This window comes from Drosophila gunungcola (genome assembly GCF_025200985.1).
Source record: "Drosophila gunungcola strain Sukarami chromosome 3L unlocalized genomic scaffold, Dgunungcola_SK_2 000002F, whole genome shotgun sequence".
NCBI lineage: Eukaryota > Metazoa > Arthropoda > Insecta > Diptera > Drosophilidae > Drosophila > Drosophila gunungcola.
The window spans coordinates 1,400,170-1,418,952 of record NW_026453178.1 but is presented as its reverse complement, the minus strand read 5'-3'; the positions used below and the strand labels follow the sequence as shown (position 1 = coordinate 1,418,952).

The window sequence follows — 18,783 nt, the reverse complement described above, 5'->3', positions numbered from 1 at the left end:
CAAAAACAAAACCAAAAACCGAAAACCAAAAAAAACTAAAAAGAAAAACAATTGCATAAAAAATTCACATGACTCGAATCGTTCGCGTTCGTCTCTTTCGAGATTATACAACTTTCTAATCAAAATATTATTTTATTATTTTTGCTAGTGGCGCGTTGTTGTTTATTTTCGAACCTTGCTTTACTTCACTTTTTTGTGGCGTCACTAAATTCAATTGCCCAATTGACTCAATCAGCCGCAACAAAAATTTCCGTCTCGATCTTCTTCGGTTACATTTTGGAAATAATGTTTCCGGTACGCACTTTTCGTCTGAGATTTGCTCAAAAAAAAAAAAATACTAGTAGATTTGGGTCAGTTTTGCCTCCATCAGAAGTCAAACTCATCGACAGGGGCACGTAGAACGTTTTAATTACAATTGGCCTAGTTTCCCTGTGAGCCGAGATTTTGGACCGTTCTCTGTGGCTATGGCTGATGGCTATCTATATGCTGGCCAAAGTCACGGAGCCTGCTATCAGATTAGAGTTAATAGTTTAATTGGGAGTGGCCCAGGGGAATTCTGCTTCTGGACCAAGCCCCAGGGAAATGTGATTAAATGTGGTGACAGAGATCTCTGTAAAAGCTCAAGATTATTTATTGTTACTTCTTTTTAAATGAACTAAACGCAATCCATTTATAAAATATTACCCATTTTGTTCTACCCAAAGAAGTCTATTTAATTTGAAGAATATCTAAATATTTTTACAACAGTTTTTTGACAGAAATGCAAAACAAATTCTATGTCTCATTCTTTATTTTTAAGGAATAGTACAATTTAAAAGTATGGTTGATTATAAGCAAAATTACATTTAAAAATAATTAAAAACAAATTAGAATAAATGTAAAGCTTAATAAAGTAAAGTAAAAATTAAATGCAACAAAAATAAAGCTGGACAGAGTTATAAACATAAAAATTATACTTTAGAGATAAAAATGACTGAAAGCCTTTAAAGAAAACTTTGTGTCTTGTCCGAAACTTTTGACCTCGAAACACACAGATTTTTAACAACTATAAAACACCCAAATTCCCTGTTCAATTTACCAACTCTGTGTCTTTGCAACATCCCGAAAGTCCCAAGAAATCTTCTCCAAATTGGTTGCCTATGACCTCAAATGTGCTCACTGCTTTGGGATGAAGCCTAACGGAACAGCCAGTTTTAGAGATTGAACCCTGACCCAAGTGACCTCATTGCACCTCTCTATGCGCTTCTCACACACTTTTCCGACGCGCTTACACAACAAAAGCGGAAGGCCTCATTAACTGACCTTAGTTGACAATTTTAATGGGCCTTTGAGCCGGACCCACGAAAATTGCCTAATGAAGTGCTCATGGATTGCGAATGCCAGCCAAAAGTCAAGCGAAAGGTTCCCGCAAAATACAAAAAAAAAAGTGGTGGCTCAAAGTTTGTTGAACTTTTGTTACGCCAAAAAAACGCGGAATAAAATTCAATTTCTTTGCATATTAAATCAGGCAAATCATTGTGTGACCCGGGGGCAAACTAGTTATAAAAAGATCTGCCGCCAAGCGATTGGGTTATGTCATGGTGCCAGTGCCAGCCATTTTTCCTCCCAAATGCTAATGTTCGGTAAAGAATAGTTCTGCAAAGTAAGGGGCCGAACATCTGGGTATATTCATAGATTGTATGATTTCATATTTCATACCTTTGCGTTCTTTCAAGTGGTTTGGCCACTTCTTATACTAACACCACTGGCTGCGGGGCAAATCTGGGTTCAAACACCTTTCAAAAACTTGCCTATTGCGTGTATTGATTGGAGTGTGTGTGGCATCCAAACGCGATTCGGTTTTTTCATCTTCGCAGATCCCCCATCGAAAATCGGACTCATTGCGAAAGAAATCTTCATGTCTCAAACAATTTGTTGCGCCTGCTCTGCAAGTCAACCAAGATGGAGCTATAGTTGCTTCATTGTATATCACTTAAGTATATTTCGAGTAGGTTGTTAACAGTAAGAATTCCATAGCTGTAATCGAAAATTTTTATTATTAAACATAAATTTGAATGTAATGAAAATCCATTTTATTTTATTAGTTAGAAATATAATATTTAAAAGTATTTATTAAACGATTAAAATTAAAATTCTTAAAGCAAAGTTTAAGAAAAAATTTTTTTGAGAAGAGGTCTGTAAAGGTTGTATAAAATTTCGAAAAAAAAATTTTAAATTAAAAAAAAATCGACTTACCCAAGCTCCACTGTAATTTTGTCTCGGAATTGCGAATTTTGCAATCTTCATTTCTAATGCCTTGGAAACTGGCTGCAATTTTGTTGGTCGCTTGCCGTTTTACAGTTTGATTAGCTGGAAAATTTGCCATCGTTTAATTAAATTATGTTTGCAGTTGGTAGTTGATGCCTAGGCTTACGTGTATGGGCAGTCGAATGACAATGAGCGGAAATGGCGAGCGATTTGCATGCAACGGCAGCCGACTTATTCCGTTTCCATCCCTCCATCTTACACCGGAGTGAAAGGTGCGGTCTGTTGGCTAACAAATGCTGACGGATAAACGGCAAGCATCTTGGCCAATGAACTCTGCGTTCTAAGCCAACTTCTTGCTGATTCTGCAATTTCTCCACTTCGAGATGGGAACTGAATTCGCTGAAAAACTGCTGGATATGCATGAACCGAAGGAATAATCTAAGCAACCTAACGTACCTATGGCCATGGCTGTTAAATGCATAACATTCCCGTAGAAATCTCACCTCAAAGTTGAGGTAGAGATACAGTTAGACTGAGTGTAGTTGGATTTGTGTTTAGTTTACCATTTATTATTTACACATATCTTGTAAACAACATGAAGGCTAAACAAATTGAAAAGTTAACAAACAAATTATCTTTGCAAATGCTTAATCGTTGGTTTATAAAAAAGATACAAAGTGCAGTAATCGGATTAGTTTTATTTGGATTACATTCATTTAAATAAATCTGTTACACAAAAATTCGTATAAAAACTGATCAGTCAATATTTTTGCTTGACAATACTGTTACAAAATCTTGATAAAATATCCTTAATTCTGGCTGCAAAAGGTTGACTTAAAAATATCTATAACTCTTCGTCCCATTTCACTCATTGCCGACATGAACGCACATATTTCAATCATCTTGATGAAGTTGTAGCCAACTGTGCCACTGTGGAAATCGAGCTCGAAGCTATTACTCTTGGAGCCACGCCCACCCCCACAACCAGCCGCCTCCTTTGGAGCAAGGGAAATAGAACTGGCATCGCGTACAGTATTGTATAGTATAGTATAGTATAGTATGTTGAAAGTCCCAAAAAAAGCGCTAACGAACCAAGTGTGGCCGAGGTCCCGGTCCCTGGCTCATGGTCCCTAATGGCCTGCACATGTGCTACGTGGCAGCAAACGAACTGCAGTCGGACCCAACCAAATATACCCTACCACTCCCCCACCCCCACTGGATTTGGCCAAAGAAATCGACGCAGTCACGTAAAATTATTTTAATAATCACATAACTTTCGACACTTACACGCCAGGCGATCCAATGGGAGTAGCAAACAAAATGTCAATAAATTTCCGACTTTTTGTTTGCGCCAACCAAAAAAATGTATATACAATTGCGAACACAATTATAGAAGTTTCAAAAAATCTCATATTTAAATATAACAAAGACTTTTAGATTTGATGAAAATCATAAAGATCCTTTAGAACTATTATTTGCTTTTCGTAAATTAAGGAAAAAATGTTTTTTTAAAAAGACAATTAATATAAAATATGGTAAATATATAAGCCAATTAAAATAAAATAAGTTTAAAACATAAAAGATATTATATATAAATATTAAAAAACAAATTAAATTTTGAGGCATTTATTACTGCTCTCAACTTGGCCACAACTGTACATGTGTAACAATGTTAGGATATGCAGAGGAAAAAGTATAAGTTTTTGGTGGCTAGAGCGCTTAAGTGGGATTTGCGTGGCACTTTAGTGTCAACTTTAACAATAAGTTGAGAAAAAAAAACGAGGCCATAAATGCCCAGCCGAAACATTCGCCTGCACATAAGCCGCAAAACTTTTGGCGGCCACTGTGGGCTAATGAAATAAAGCCTCCCCCCAAAAATGAATATATATATATATATGTATGTGCTTAGCAACTTGAGCTGATTCCACACAGCAGGTGACCGTCTGAAGGAATTTTCCTTTCTGGCCAGCCCCTGGACACTGTTTCAGCTATCAATTGCATCTGTCTATCCACCAGATACATTTCACTAAAGTCTAGCCCGGGATTTTTGCGAGAACTCCCCCTTTTCCCACATCGACATTCTGCCCAGCTGAACAACTCCAGTGCAGTCGCTTGAAATAAATTACTCTCTGCACCTGATGACAAACTAAACAAGACCCCTCGAACTAAATTCTGGCCATGGAGTTTAAGGGGAGATTGTTGGCTGTCATAATGCTTTTCCACTAGGTATTTTAAATTTGTGGCAAACTGTAAAATTCTCGAAAGAAAACAAAACAGGAAAAACAAAAATGAGAATTTATATATCTGTTGTTTTCCCAATATTGTTTATACATAGGTTCTACAAAATATTAAAAACGCTAAGGAACTTTAAAAATGAATATGTCTCTTGTAAACAACTTAAAACATTTTGACTGATTTTTTTAAAAATGTATTTTTAAGGCAAAAGTAATTTACTCAACTTGGGTTTTTCTTACCTCGAAATATTAATTTATTTATTTATTATAATAATTTCTTACTGTATTTAACCTTTCGGCTTCTAAGCTCTTTTTATTCCCGTATTCTAGTTGGTATTTATATTCCTTCTATGGCCGCATTTATTGTCATTATTATTTTGATACCGTTTTTTAAGTTTTTTGTTGTCGTCTGCCCAGTTTTGCCGCTATCTGCCCGTAGATTTATGCCAACAAAAGCCAACAATAAAAAATACATACACTCTGTTTTTGCTTTTAATTTTCTTTCTTTCTGGTGCCGTCCAGTTGGAGCAGCGGACAGCTGCATTAAAAAGTTGCCAAAGAAAACAGTTTGCATTGCAATTTTTACTCGGTTTTATTTTTCAACTCTCTTTAGGAGTTTCGTTGTTTTCTTTCTATTTCTTTGTGCTGTGTTTTGTTATCAACGTTGGTCAGAAGTAGAAAAAATATCAAAACAAAATAAAAAAAATATATATATATATACTTAAATATATAGTATACTTTTTGTGTGTGCTACAGTAGTGACCAGGGCCCACAAAAGGTTGTCCGGTCTGCTGCAACTCGCTTAAGCCCTACCAACTGGGTCATTGTTGTCCGCTCTGGCTTACCGACTCGAGCAGAAGTAATGCCAAATCTGAAAGCTGCGAATTCAATTTGATATGAAAATATATGCATAAAAGGAAAACAATTGAAAGTCGTGTTGAAGCTGGAATAAAATAAAAGCAAGAACATAAATAGTTCGACATGAGGGAGGAAACCCCTTGATGGGATATAAATTAAAGTTGAGGATCAGAAAAACAAAAACCATTCACATTTGGTCTTGCCAAACCAAATTAATGGTTTTTAACTAATAGGAAGAAAACAATTATTAAAATCTGGAAACTTTTCGTTTTATTTCAAAGTACTGTAACTGAAAAAATACTGAAAATGTTAACCTATTTGTTGTTTTTCGAAGGACATAATTTCTTTTAATTCATTCGTTTTAACAAATTATTTGATTGAAAGAAAAATAAAAAGGGGAGTCAACAACCTTTATACTATAAAAAAAAATAGCTTTTACTTTCAAACCTTTATTAAATTTTTTATTTCACGAATATTTATTGTGTTATCAATGATATTTATGGACTTATAAATTAGAGAGTTCAATTAAAGTTAAGTCTCCTTTTTATTTAACGTTAATCAAAAAAAAATTTTTTATGTGCGTTATTACTTTGTACCTATAACTGAGTAACTACCAAAAATAGTTTGTCATTAAAAAATCATTTCCATCATATTCTTTAGGCCTCGATTAATTGAAAAACAACTAACGATTTGAATATTAAAAAAAAAGATTTTCAGTATCGCAGAAAGGTATATCCTTACGATATTTTAAATAAATAAAAGACTAGCTTGGATGCAAATTATAATTATTTATCAGTCAATTATACAAATCATGCTGATAAATTACTACAGATTATCCTTGCCATTAAAATACCTTAATCGCTGAACTGTACCGCACACCTGACAGGTATCCCTTGGAGCAACACCCCACATCTCATCCTACATTGTTTGTTAAATTTCTTTTATAATTTTTGCAATTTCTCTCTCACTCAGTACCAGTGCATTTCTTGTGTCCCTTCGCCGATTTCTGCTTTGTTGTTTCGTTTTATTCCTTTCCGGCTTTTCAGAACTTAATTAAATGTTGTCACAGCGCACACTTTGTAGTCCCGCTGGCTGGACCTTTGCCCCTATGCCGCCCATTTCCCCATTTCCCCACTTTTTATCCTGGGGGATGGGGAACGGTTCCACTGGCTGTTTGTGACAGCAATTCGAAGTGTAAATGAAATAATAGCTGCTAAAAACCAATTTGGCGTAAATTATAAAAGCTTAATGGCCATTATAAATGGTGAACACCGAGCTGTTGGATAACCTTTGACTTACAATTTATTTGCTTGTTCTCTTGCAGTTCCGTGGAGCTGATCGCCCTGCTGGCTATTTCGTGCACCTTCTTCCTGTTCATGCACACGAACAAATTGAACAGTCGCCTCAAGGAGATGGAGGTGAAGCTGCAACCGTCGGAGTTTTCGGCCCTGGGTCTAACGGGCAATCACATCAGCGGACACGATGCGGGCAGTAAGTCACTATCACTCAGATTCCAATTTCGGTATCTAACAGATACCCACTTCCCCCCGTTCATATCTCAGATGCATACATATCTAACGCATCGCATCGCATCTCACCTCATCTCATCTCACTTCTATCGCGGAACAATGGACACAAGGCCAAATTGTGGGCCAGAATTTGCGCTCGATTGCATTCGCGTTGCGTTGCCTATCGGAATAAGGCATCAGATTTGGACAGGAAGTTTAGCAAACGGCAGAAAATAGTGGGAACAATATAGGGTATGAGTAAGGGATATTAGTGAAATCTCGCATATTTAGAACTAGCTTCAATTTTTTAACTAGTTTGGACAATACGACTTAACACTAATTTCGTTTTTCAATTTCTTGTCCATAAGTCATCCATTAATTTTGTATTTTTAAAAAAGTGTGGTTTTAATAATCAATAAATAGTTATGTTACTTTAAAATTTAAAAGTTCGAGGCTATAAATGATTTTGTTTAAATACAAAAAGGAAATGGATTTAATTTATATCAATTCATATAGCCGAAAATCTTTCTTAAAATCATACCATAAATATTGTATTGGCTTTTGTAAATTCCTTCGTTCACTAATAAACACTTATTTTAAAATACCTAAACCTAAAACAATCTCAACGGGGCGGTCTGATCCGCCCATTCATTTTAAACAATACCGCTTTTAACAGCCAGATACGCCCAATTGATTTTTAATTACCACATTGACCCAAACCTCAAACCACGCAAAAACGGCTAAAAAGTACAGATTCAGGGAGGCTGAGGAGACCTTTGTTAATATTTTCCGTTGGCGCTTGCCGTAAATTAGTTGATCGTTTTAGACAAAATTAGTGCTCGTGAATTAATTATGGCCTATTTTGTAAATGTAGCACAAAGAGTAAATATAAATATGTGTTGCATTTATTACGCTGTTAGTGTGTACTTTTGGAATAGCACTAATAAACTGCCAAATTAAAATCAACATAATATATGGTCGATGCATTCAAAGATTGCCGCTGCTAAAATTATGCGCGGCGAACATTTTAATTACAATATGCATGTGTTTATATATATAAATATGTAAAATATATTTTTACATAAGAGAGCAATTAATAATACTAATCAATACTTTAGTGCAATAATAAATTATTTAGGAGCGACAGGTCCGCTGGGTAAAAGGTTAGGGGCGTTATCTGCATGACTGGGAATTTAACCTTTTGACACAGCGTTAAGCTCGTTTTTGTTTTTGTGGCCAATATATATAATTCATAATATTGATTGTAATATTATTAATTCAATTAGTAAACAATGATAATAAAAGCGAACAAAGGAAATAGGGGATTAATTGTTGTGAAATATAAAATCACTAACAGCTGTTTTAAATAAAATATGAATATAATAAATTTAACGGGAAATAATAGTATAAAAATTTTAAAATACAGTAAAAATATCATCAGAAAATGCTTATTTATTTATTTTTTCCTTTGCATATAAATCTATAAAAAGTTTGAAATACTCCCATTAAGATCATATTACCGCCGACCACAAAAACCATCACTTGACACCTTTTTGGTCCACAAAATGTTTGCCGGCCATACTTCAAATTCCAGTAACCAAAACCGCACTGAAGTGCATAAACAATAAAAAGTGGCCCTAAAAAGAGCATAATGTCTGGCAAATGAAAATACGCATATTTCGAGCGTCACTTCAGATTCGGCCACTCAATAATAATCATCAGGCAGAAACCCCAAATTAGGCCGCATCCAACCAACTAATAAAGCTATCATTAGGCAACCGCGGAAAAATTCAAAATCGAATCAAAACTCTCTGGAAATGCAAAACCCTAATTTCCATGCCGGAAGTTTGGCGGGCTGCTCGGGCCGTGCAATTCCACTTGCAAATTAGGCAAAAGTTGCCCCAACATCGCAACAGCAACAGCAACAGCAACAGCAGCAGCAGCTGTGCCAAGTGATCTCCACTTGGTTGCTTTGCTTTTCGCGGGGAAAAAGTGAGTTGAAGGAGCTTAAAGAAAGAAAACAGAAGACTTCACGCCTTACTGCGGTGATTGCCAAACAACAACAGCAGTCAGCTGACGGTGATGAAGAACGGCTTTGGCTTTCTAAACATACCGAAAATGAAATACCCTGGCAGATCATTTAAACAATAAATATACCCCATTATTACAATAATACTTAAGTATTTTATTAGCAACAAGCTATAATTGCATTTTTTATGAATACTTAAACAATTATGAACTATGTTCATTAAATCAAACTTTAATCATTGTTCTTATTGTTTATTAAATGTTTGTTAGGTTCGTAATCCTAAATGTCATGATTAAAAAGGAATTTTAAGAGCTTTAATTAACATTTTTTTACATTATACGTATCATAAATAATTTGTGAACCCTTTTTTTATTGTCTGTGTAATTTCTGCATGTTGTTATATTCATCAAAATTATAAAATTGTAAATGGAAAATTGTATACTTTATCGTTTTGAATAGGTCAATATATCAATATCAATAAAACAATTAAAAGTAAATTTAGTGATTTGAAATTTTATGCACAATTTCATTAACAAATCTGCAATACTCTCTTTAAGAGGATTAAACAGGCGAAAATTCCGCAGCCCAAGTCGATTTTCCACTATGCCGTGACTGATGATGATGATAATGATAATGTGGAAGTGGATAAAGTCGGGCCAGATGCGGCCATAGTGCACTTGTGGGTTATGTTTGCTGCACAGCTGGTGGCATCTTCATTGTTGCTGCTCTTGCATTTGCGTCTGCGCACGCGTCAATTGCCGACAGTTACAAATTGTCCCCGGTTAGCCCCTCTCCAAACTAAAAAAAAAAAAAAAACCCAGCTAATGGCAAAAAAAAGTGCCCAAGAAAAAAAGAAAGAAAATATTTTGGAAAAAAAATAAAGGAAAACCCAAACAACACCTTGTGACGGTGATGGAGTTTTTCTTTGGGCCAAAGACAAAACGAAATAAACAGTGTGAAATGCTAGCCATTTGCTCATCCATTCATAAATATTTCATTTAATTGACTCACACGACTCGGGGTCGAGTACGAGATAAAGATACGAATATGACGACGTACTCAACATGCTCGTTTAAGCCATCACCATCGCGATGATGATGACACCGTTTGTTGCCGTTGGCCGATGTCGGTTTTTTTTCGTCTGCCTACATTTTTTGTATTCATTTCTTGTATGTATTTGGCTCTGGCAACATTGAACTTGACTTAAGTTAATTAACGGTGCTGAACGATGCAAGCCAAGTTGTCTGCTGTTCGGTTAATTTCTTGGTCTAATGAGCAAATGGAATCGGGCAGAGGAAAATCCAAAAATTCCTATGCTTATTTTACGAAATTATGCATTTAAGAAGAGTGGGTTAAGCACAGAATGATTTATAGAAGAAATTAGCCCATTTTCAAGCAACGTTTTTGCAAACGCCAAGTTAAAAACTTTTTGATTTGCATTTTATGCTTTTTAAATTATGATTGGCAAAAAGCTAACGTAAAGAAAAAAATCTGTTCAACCTAAGAATTTTGTATAGTTATACGATAATGATTATAATTAAATTAAAGTTTTTATATATTTATAATATTGAATGAAATGTTTAAATATATTAAATATGGTTTTTATAATCACTGAAGACCTAAAAATGGTCGCAAGGAACGAAGTATTTTTCCTGAACAAAAGGGATGAGCGTACCACTCAATATTAATACTTTCCTTAAATTCTTGTAAATCTTGTTTTCGAAACGTTCAATAAATCTGTCGTAAATCCGTTTTATCGACAAAAACCTTCGACGTAATAGATCAACCCTCTTTAGAACCTTTCAACACTCTACCTGTCACAAGCCATTGTCTCTGAAGTAAGTTACCAACCCGGCAATTGTTTGCACCTTTAACCGGCACAGTAACAACAGTCTTAGCAAAAATGTAGCAATGCCAACTTTGCCCCTGGCTAAAATGCATAGCAAACCAGTTCTTTGTGCTCACTACCAAACCGGGCAGCTTTATTTTCAATTAGACAGCCACAAGACACGAACTAAGCCACGGACCCAAACACCCATAAAAACAGCACCAACAGCAAAGGCAATACCTACAACTCCACAGAGAGAAAGTGTTACAAAACCTTAACAATTAAATGGGATTTTAATTAGTATTGTAAATATTTGTTAACAAACTTCATAACACTATGTTTTACACCTAGCAAGTTTACAAAATTCATTTAAATATTTAATATTTTCAAACAATTGCATTATATTCAAGAGATTTGGAGATTCTTATAGAAAATAGGTAACTATTTTAGGTGCAACACTTTTATGTCGAGATTTGATAGACAAAGATATTAATCAGATTATTTAATGTTTTTCTCTCTGTTTGTTAGCCACAAAAACTAAGTGGAGCTGAGGTCAAATTTAGTTGGAAAATGCAAGCAAGCAGGCAATTTGTGTTGGCAGGGGCGGCATTCAGGGGCTCGGATAATTTTGGAGCCAGATCTTGAGATAGGGTGCGATAGAGCGATTGAGAAGTGAAACATAACATTAACCTAATGAACGAGGTTTTGGGAGTGGCAGACAAAGCTTTAGAAGTAGAATGCAGGCAGAATACGGAAGAGGAAAATTACAAGCTACCTGGATCAAGTGATATTGGTCTTTAAAAATTAATAAATAAAGTTTTAAATTTAACCGCCGAATTTTTGGTTTATATTGATAACTTTATGTTGTGAGATTTATTTTGGAAAGGGTGTGAAAAAGAAATATGTCAAAGTTTATAGGAGAATAGGAATTTCAATAAAATATATATATTTAATTCCAACTGCCCCTTTCTCGCTTTAAAATTCGAACCACAAAAACCTGACCAATCTCAACCCAAAAATGAATTCACATAGTAATTCTTAAATGCTTCATATTCAATAAACTACGACATATGCTACGTGGTTCACCTTCAGCGCATTGACAGTTCAACTGGGCAATAACCGGAGCTAGGCTAAGATTGAAGGTCGCATTAGAACAACAGACAAAAACCGAATCCGAATCCGAGTCCGAGTCCGAAACCCAATCGGAGAAAATGGACAAAAGAATTGCATGGGAAGTGACCCAATTTGCAAACCGCACGAAACGAAAACACACACAAAAGAATCGAGTTAAAAAGTGACAAATAAAAAGGAGAGTTGGCAGGCTTCTATTTTAAGGTTTCGACCGCAAAATGTATTTCACTCTTGGTTCAGTGACTTTGTTGTCGGCGATTTTGTGCAGAAACTTGGCCAAAACCAGTTGGTCCAACACTTTCATTCACATTTTCCAGCGAAACTGCCCAATTGACCAAATACATCGAATCGGGATCTGGATCTGGATCTGGTTTAAAGGCAATTGGACTGGATATACGCAGACTTCCTCGTCCAGCTCACGTTGAATTATGAAATAGTCGGGCATAAAAACCAAAGCTACAAACCAAAACAAAAGTGGTGAGACCGACCCACACAACACTACACTTGAAAATCAAGATGTTTTCCGCATCTCTCTGTCCATATGATCAATTGCAGTCATTTACCAGTTTGGCATAAATTTAATGGACTATGGACTGCCCACGAGCTAAGCTGGAAAAATGCTTGGGCATTAGTACTTTAATTGACCACACGACACGCATTAACTTCTTGGGCACCGGGGAAGAAATGAAGGAAAAACCTTTCAAATCCACCGGAGATGATCCCTATCGCATCCCAAGTGAGCCGGAAAAGTGAAAGGAATCATCATGAGCTTGCATATTTATTGCACTCGTCTTTATTTATTTATCGCAGCTGTAAATGGCTTCAACTTCGACTTGGGCCTCGGCATCCCATTCAAATATTGCATAAACACTTTCGGGGCCCAAATGTAGGAAAGTAAAAGTATTCGGGTTGCTTCCTTTTTTGACGTCAGTTTTTAAGGTCATCGAATATTTCAATTTAATTGGGGTCGAGATGATAACTGATATTGGTAATCAAGGCAATGTTAGACGGGATAATCGTGGGGTATTTGAAAAATGAACAAGGGATTTAAGCCACCAGTAAATAAATGTATTTATTAAAGCTAATTTTGAGTATTATTAAGGAAGTTTTAAATTAATACAATTAGTAAAATATTTTTGCTATTAGATTTGAATATTAATTTGTATCTATAGTGTTCCTTTAAATTGTAATATATTTGTTTACATTGGCTCCTCAAAAAATGCAATTTCATCAAAATCACAAGCGAGAAGTTACCTGTTTAGAGCTTTATAATCATGAAATCAATTTTGTAGTCGATTTCTATAACAAAGACAAGCAAGATATATTATTGGTTTTAATTACCTAATTCTAAATAAATTATATCCATATAAAATATTTATTTTAGACTATATTTTACATTATTTTAACAAGCCTTTGATACATCTTTCAGAACACGACGATATCAACACTCTGCATGGAACCTACCAATATCTGAAGAGCACTGGCCAGGTAAGCGCAATTCCATAAACTTGATATATATATTGCATTTTGTCATATCTTCGTAAACATTGTTGCATCAGTAATGGTTCATAAAGCGGAAAAAAAGCAACCATCGATGAAAGTCCATCAAAAGCGACCGACATGTGGAACGGTAGCTTCAGCTCCTTGGTGTTTGATATTGCATTTAGCATTTTGCCTTATTTTTTGCCTGCCCACAATATCTCATTTGTTGTCTATCTCTCTCTGTCTCTCGCCCATGCGCCGTCTTTGTCGCACTCATTTTGTCAAGCGCGGATGCCACTATATATCTGTAGCATTATTCTCCTAAGACCTCACCCACATACAACACAAACAACACACCACAAACACATTAGAATTAAACCGTTTAGCCAATTAGCTATCTGGTAGACTATCAGCTATCCCTATATCTATACACCTATACTCTGATCTTAGTTAGCTCTACTACACTATCCTACAAAGATCTCTCCTAACACTAACAATAACTACCAAAATTACACTTCGACTCTGTCTTGAAATTTTTTGTCAGCGCAGTCTTAAATTTGTTTTGTTTTTTTTTTTTTTTTGTTGTTGTTGTTGGTTCGTTAGTTAGTTGCGACATAGAGGCGATAGAAAATCGATTTATAAAGATTAAATAGTAAAGGTAAGTGTCCGTTATGGGGAGGATTATTATTTATGCCCACATACCCAGCTGTGTTCAACTTTTTGCGAAATTTCTGAAATGATGGGATGCCCCCAGGTGCCTTATTTGTTGCTTCCAAAAAAAAAAAGAAAAAAAAAAGAAAAACCAAACCGCTTAAAGTCTATTTTTATAAAACTTTATATGTTGTGTCCTACTTGTGTTTCGACTCGTTTATGTGCGTGTATCTCTGTGTCTCTGTGCTCCCAAGCTGCAAGAAACCTGCAACCCGACAAATTGAAAACTGAAAACTGAAAACTACTCCAACTAGCACTCCCAACTTTTGCAATCCGGCAGCTAAAACACCTGACCGCCGCCCAGCTGAACAACACTCCGCTGGCCCAGTTGGACACGATATTCTTCAATCGAATTACAAAAACGGGTAGCGAAAAGATGATGGAATTGCTCAAGATCCTGGCCAAGCGCAATAATTTCCAGGCCCGTCGCGATGTCGAGGGATTCTACGAGGTGGTGGTAATGCACGATGCCTATGCCAAAAACTTTATACGCACCGAAGTGCTGAACTGTAGTCGAGCCAACACGTACACCAAACATGTGGCCTTCTTAGACTTCAGCCATTTGGATGAACCCTGGCCCATATACATCAATTTGGTGAGGGATCCCATCGAAAGGCTGGTCAGTTGGTTCTACTATGCCCGCGCCCCCTGGTATTTGGCCGAGCGGAGGGAGACCTTCGGGGATGCCGTCCAAATGCCCAGTATTGAGTGGCTGAAAAAGGACTTTAACCGCTGCATCGAGGAGCGCGATCCCGAGTGTGTGTACGAGCAAATGGAAACGGGCAACCTGGGCGATCACAGGCGACAGTCACTGTTCCTCTGCGGTCAGAACATGAAGGTGTGCATGTGAGTAGCTGTTCTAGAGCTGGTAGTGGGTGTTGTTGAGCTTTAGGAGTGGTTGTTCGGGGGTGTGGGTTCTAAAGAAAATAGATTTTCAGAAGGGTAATCCAATTATGAGTTTTTGAAAAAATTTCAAAATAACCAATCAAAGATTAAGGTTGATAAACTGATATTAAATGCTTTCCAATGAGAACCTTTTTCAAATAAATTGCCTATAACATTTTGTTTGCAAAATAATAACTTAAGTTTCAAATTTGTAATAGACCTTTTCATTTTAATTTTTACAATTCAAATTTACTTAGCCTTAGAGAAATTTTTTTCTCACACTCAGAAAACAAAATTGTTTGATTTTAGAACAAATTCCACAAAAAGAAGTGAAGCAATCTGAAGACTATGACAATTTCTATCAGTAATTATTTTATTTTTTAAAAAAGGTAAACCAGCCTTTTATAAATTATTTAAAAAAGGAAATTAATGCATGCATTTAATTAGCAAATCACGTTATTTTAAAAGATTGTTTTGCCTATGAGAAAACATTACATACCTCAACAGTGTTAAGTCTGTGGTAATCTCCATCAGTAGATTATTTGAAAATTATGAAAGGCTCAATTAAATATAAAACAATATTAAAGGAAATTTTTATTTGAGATCTCTTTTCGAGCAACCACGCCTCTAGTTAAGACACCACCTCAAAATAGAACCATAGTAAGAACGAGACCTAAAGTGAAACCCAACCATCTGCAGGTCCTTTAACTCCCATGAGGCCATGCAGCGGGCCAAGAGAAATGTGGAGGAGCACTATGCAGTGGTTGGAACCTGGGAGGATACGAATGTCACGCTCTCGGTTTTAGAAGGCTACATTCCACGCTTTTTCACCGGGGCCAAGGACGAGTACTATGCCCTAAAGAAGACATTGGGAAGTGTAAACCGGAATGCTTTCAGACCCACTCTCAACAAAAAGGTCAGGGCCTTGCTCAGCCAGAATCTCACCCGGGAAATCGAATTGTATCAGTTTGTCAGGCATCGACTGTACAAGCAGTATATAGCCCTGCAGCTGGATGTAGATCCCAAACTGAGGGTTTAGTTGAGAATTAGTCACTAAGGGTTCGTTGAAGAGTAATAAAACTATGCTAACTTTCGTACTGCTTCGATCTTTTCCGGTATAATTCTAACCCTAAACTTGGTAAACTTTCGATTTGGCGACTAGCTTGGGTAGATTTCGCACAGATTTAGCCTTATATAGCCCATATTGTCCATGCAGAAGGTTGGTTATAATGTACACGATCGCCGGAGCAGCGAGGAGGAGCTGCGGGATTCGACGGGACATGGACATGGACATCATCATGATCACCACTCGCATCACCATCATGTGCATCATCAGGAGAAGATCGATGGCCACAAACACAAGGCTGGCCATGACAAACAGCTGGCTGTTCCCGAAAATATACCAAAGGAGGATGAAGTCCACTACGAGGATGATGATGATGATGAGGAAGTTGAGGAAAATGATGACGACTTGGCCAATGGTATGGACTCCGGTGATGGAGAGGGTTTCAATTTCAAAGCCGATCTCCTGAACAACACCAAATTCGCCGAAGTGGACTTTGTCTTCTTCAATCGCGTGCCCAAAGTGGGCAGTCAATCGTTGATGGAACTGATGGTTCGACTGGGCAAAATCAATGGCTTTACCCATGCCCGAAATAAGGGCAGTGCCCATGAAACTATCGTGATGAATAAGCAAAGGCAGAATGATCTAGTTGCCGATCTGCTGACGCGACCCAAGCCGCATATTTACAGCCAGCATATAGCGTACATTAACTTCACTCGCTTCCATTTGCCCAAGCCGATTTATATCAACTTGATTCGCGATCCGATTGATCGGATCATTAGTTGGCATTACTACATTCGCGCACCGTGGTACTATCGCGACATGCAGGCCAAGTTGGGGGACAAGGCACCGCCCATGCCCTCGGATGAGTTCTTGAACCTCGATCTGGACACCTGTGTGCGGAATCATGATCCGCACTGTACTTTCAACCAAATGCAGGTCAAGAATCCAGTGGGCGATCATCGCCGTCAGACGCTGTTCTTTTGCGGCATGAATCAGAAGCTGTGCATGTAAGTAGGCCGATAGATAGGGACATTAATCCACAATGTGATCCGTAACCACTTCGAAAACCCATCATCGATAGGCCCTTCAATTCGGAGGCTGCCATGCAGAAGGCCAAACGAACCGTGGAGACGGAATACGCCGTAGTCGGCACCTGGGAGGACACAAATATTACGCTTTCCGTTCTGGAGGCCTATATACCACGTTTCTTCCGCAATGCCAAAGTGGCCTACTACTGTAAGAAAGAATGTAAAAAAAAATATTAGATGAGGATTTGTATCAATGCACCTTTACCATTTTTCAGTGGGCAAGGATCGCCTGTCGAGAGTCAATCGCAATAATGTCACTCGCATCGTCAGCGATGAAACTCGGCTTATTTTGAGGAAAAATCTCACCAATGAGATCGAGTTTTACGAGTTTTGCAAACAGCGTTTGTATCTTCAGTACGCCGCCTTGAGTCATGGAAAGCAATTTGGGGAGGATGACTATCTTTTGGTGCCCGAACAGCAAAACGATTACAATGAGGAGTATTAAAGGGTGCACTTTATGTAAGACCAAATTCAATAAGTGATAAGCCAGTATGAAATGTATAATTAAACTCAAACTCAGGACTGCATAGAACACATAAAAATAAAAGAAACTGAACAATATGACAGACTTTTATTGATTTTGTCAAGGCAAAGTGGACTTTATTAGATAAACACAATAAAAGTCTTGAAAAACTCTTCATTTAATTTTTAGAAAATTATCTTTGTATGCAATATATCAGAGCCTTTGCTTTGTGTGTTAATAATTCCCAAAATACCATTTCTGTGTATCTCGAATCCCGCCTAGAGCTTTCTGTGTTCCTCCATCTGTACAACTAGTATTGGTGATTGGCTTTCTTCTCAACAACTGTGACCTTTTGCAGCTGTGGCGATTGAATCCGAAATTCCTCAACAACACCAAGTACCATACACGCGACATACTCTTCTTCAATCGAGTGCCCAAAACAGGCAGTGAAACCCTGATTGAGTTGATGATACGATTGGGTAAAAAGAATGAATTTCAAAATGAACGGGCACCTTATTCCAAGCAAGTAGGAATGTACTGGTCCGTGGAGCGCCAAAAGCAGGAAGTCGCTCGGATAATGAAACTACAGTCCGATTTGGCCTTTGTCTATGTAGAGCACATGATGTACATGAATGTTCGGCCGTTTCACTATGCCCAACCAATTTACATTAATATGGTAGGACAGATAACCTGATCCTAGAAGGTTTAATCACACAAAAAAAATTATTTTATTAGATTCGCGACCCTATAGAAAGAGTGATCAGCTGGTTCTACTACAAACGCACCCCCTGGAGCTCTGTGAAAATGTTTGAGGTCACCGGAAAGTTTGAGAATCGCACCCATTACGTCAAGAACTTTGAGGATTGTGTCCTGTCGCACGATTTCGAGTGTCGCTATGATCATGGACTTAGTTTTAGCGAGGATTCCGCCGATCACAAGCGACAGAGCTTGTTCTTCTGTGGACACTCACCCGTTTGCGAGTAGGTTGTTTAAAATTCTATTGTTTTCATGTCTCAACGGAAGGGCTTTTCAAAACCTTTCAAGACCTTTCAATTCTCCAGCAGCCATAGCAAGGGCCAAACAGATTGTAGAGCGTGATTACTCGGTAGTTGGTTCCTGGGAGGATGTGAATGTGACTTTGTCAGTGTTCGAAAACTATATACCTCGATTTTTCAAAGGCAGCACCGAATTGTACTATGGTAAACTCTCGAAATAGATGTCTACTCAGAGGTTCTAAAGATATGTTTTTCCCA

The 18,783-nt window shown here is 37.2% G+C and overlaps 1 protein-coding gene across 9 annotated transcripts in view; it reads left to right on the top strand.

Annotated features, from left to right (window-relative positions):
• The window catches only part of LOC128257142 (heparan sulfate 2-O-sulfotransferase pipe), a 44,166-nt gene that overhangs the window by 14,800 nt on the left and 10,583 nt on the right, over positions 1-18,783 (top strand). For 6 of the 9 annotated variants that reach the window (XM_052987999.1, XM_052988004.1, XM_052988002.1 and 3 more), the window contains exons 2-3: positions 6,664-6,830; positions 13,265-13,323. In XM_052987999.1, coding sequence (XP_052843959.1) covers positions 6,664-6,830; positions 13,265-13,323 — 226 coding nt within the window. The other 3 variants (XM_052988003.1, XM_052987997.1, XM_052988001.1) reach the window with 3 other exon arrangements.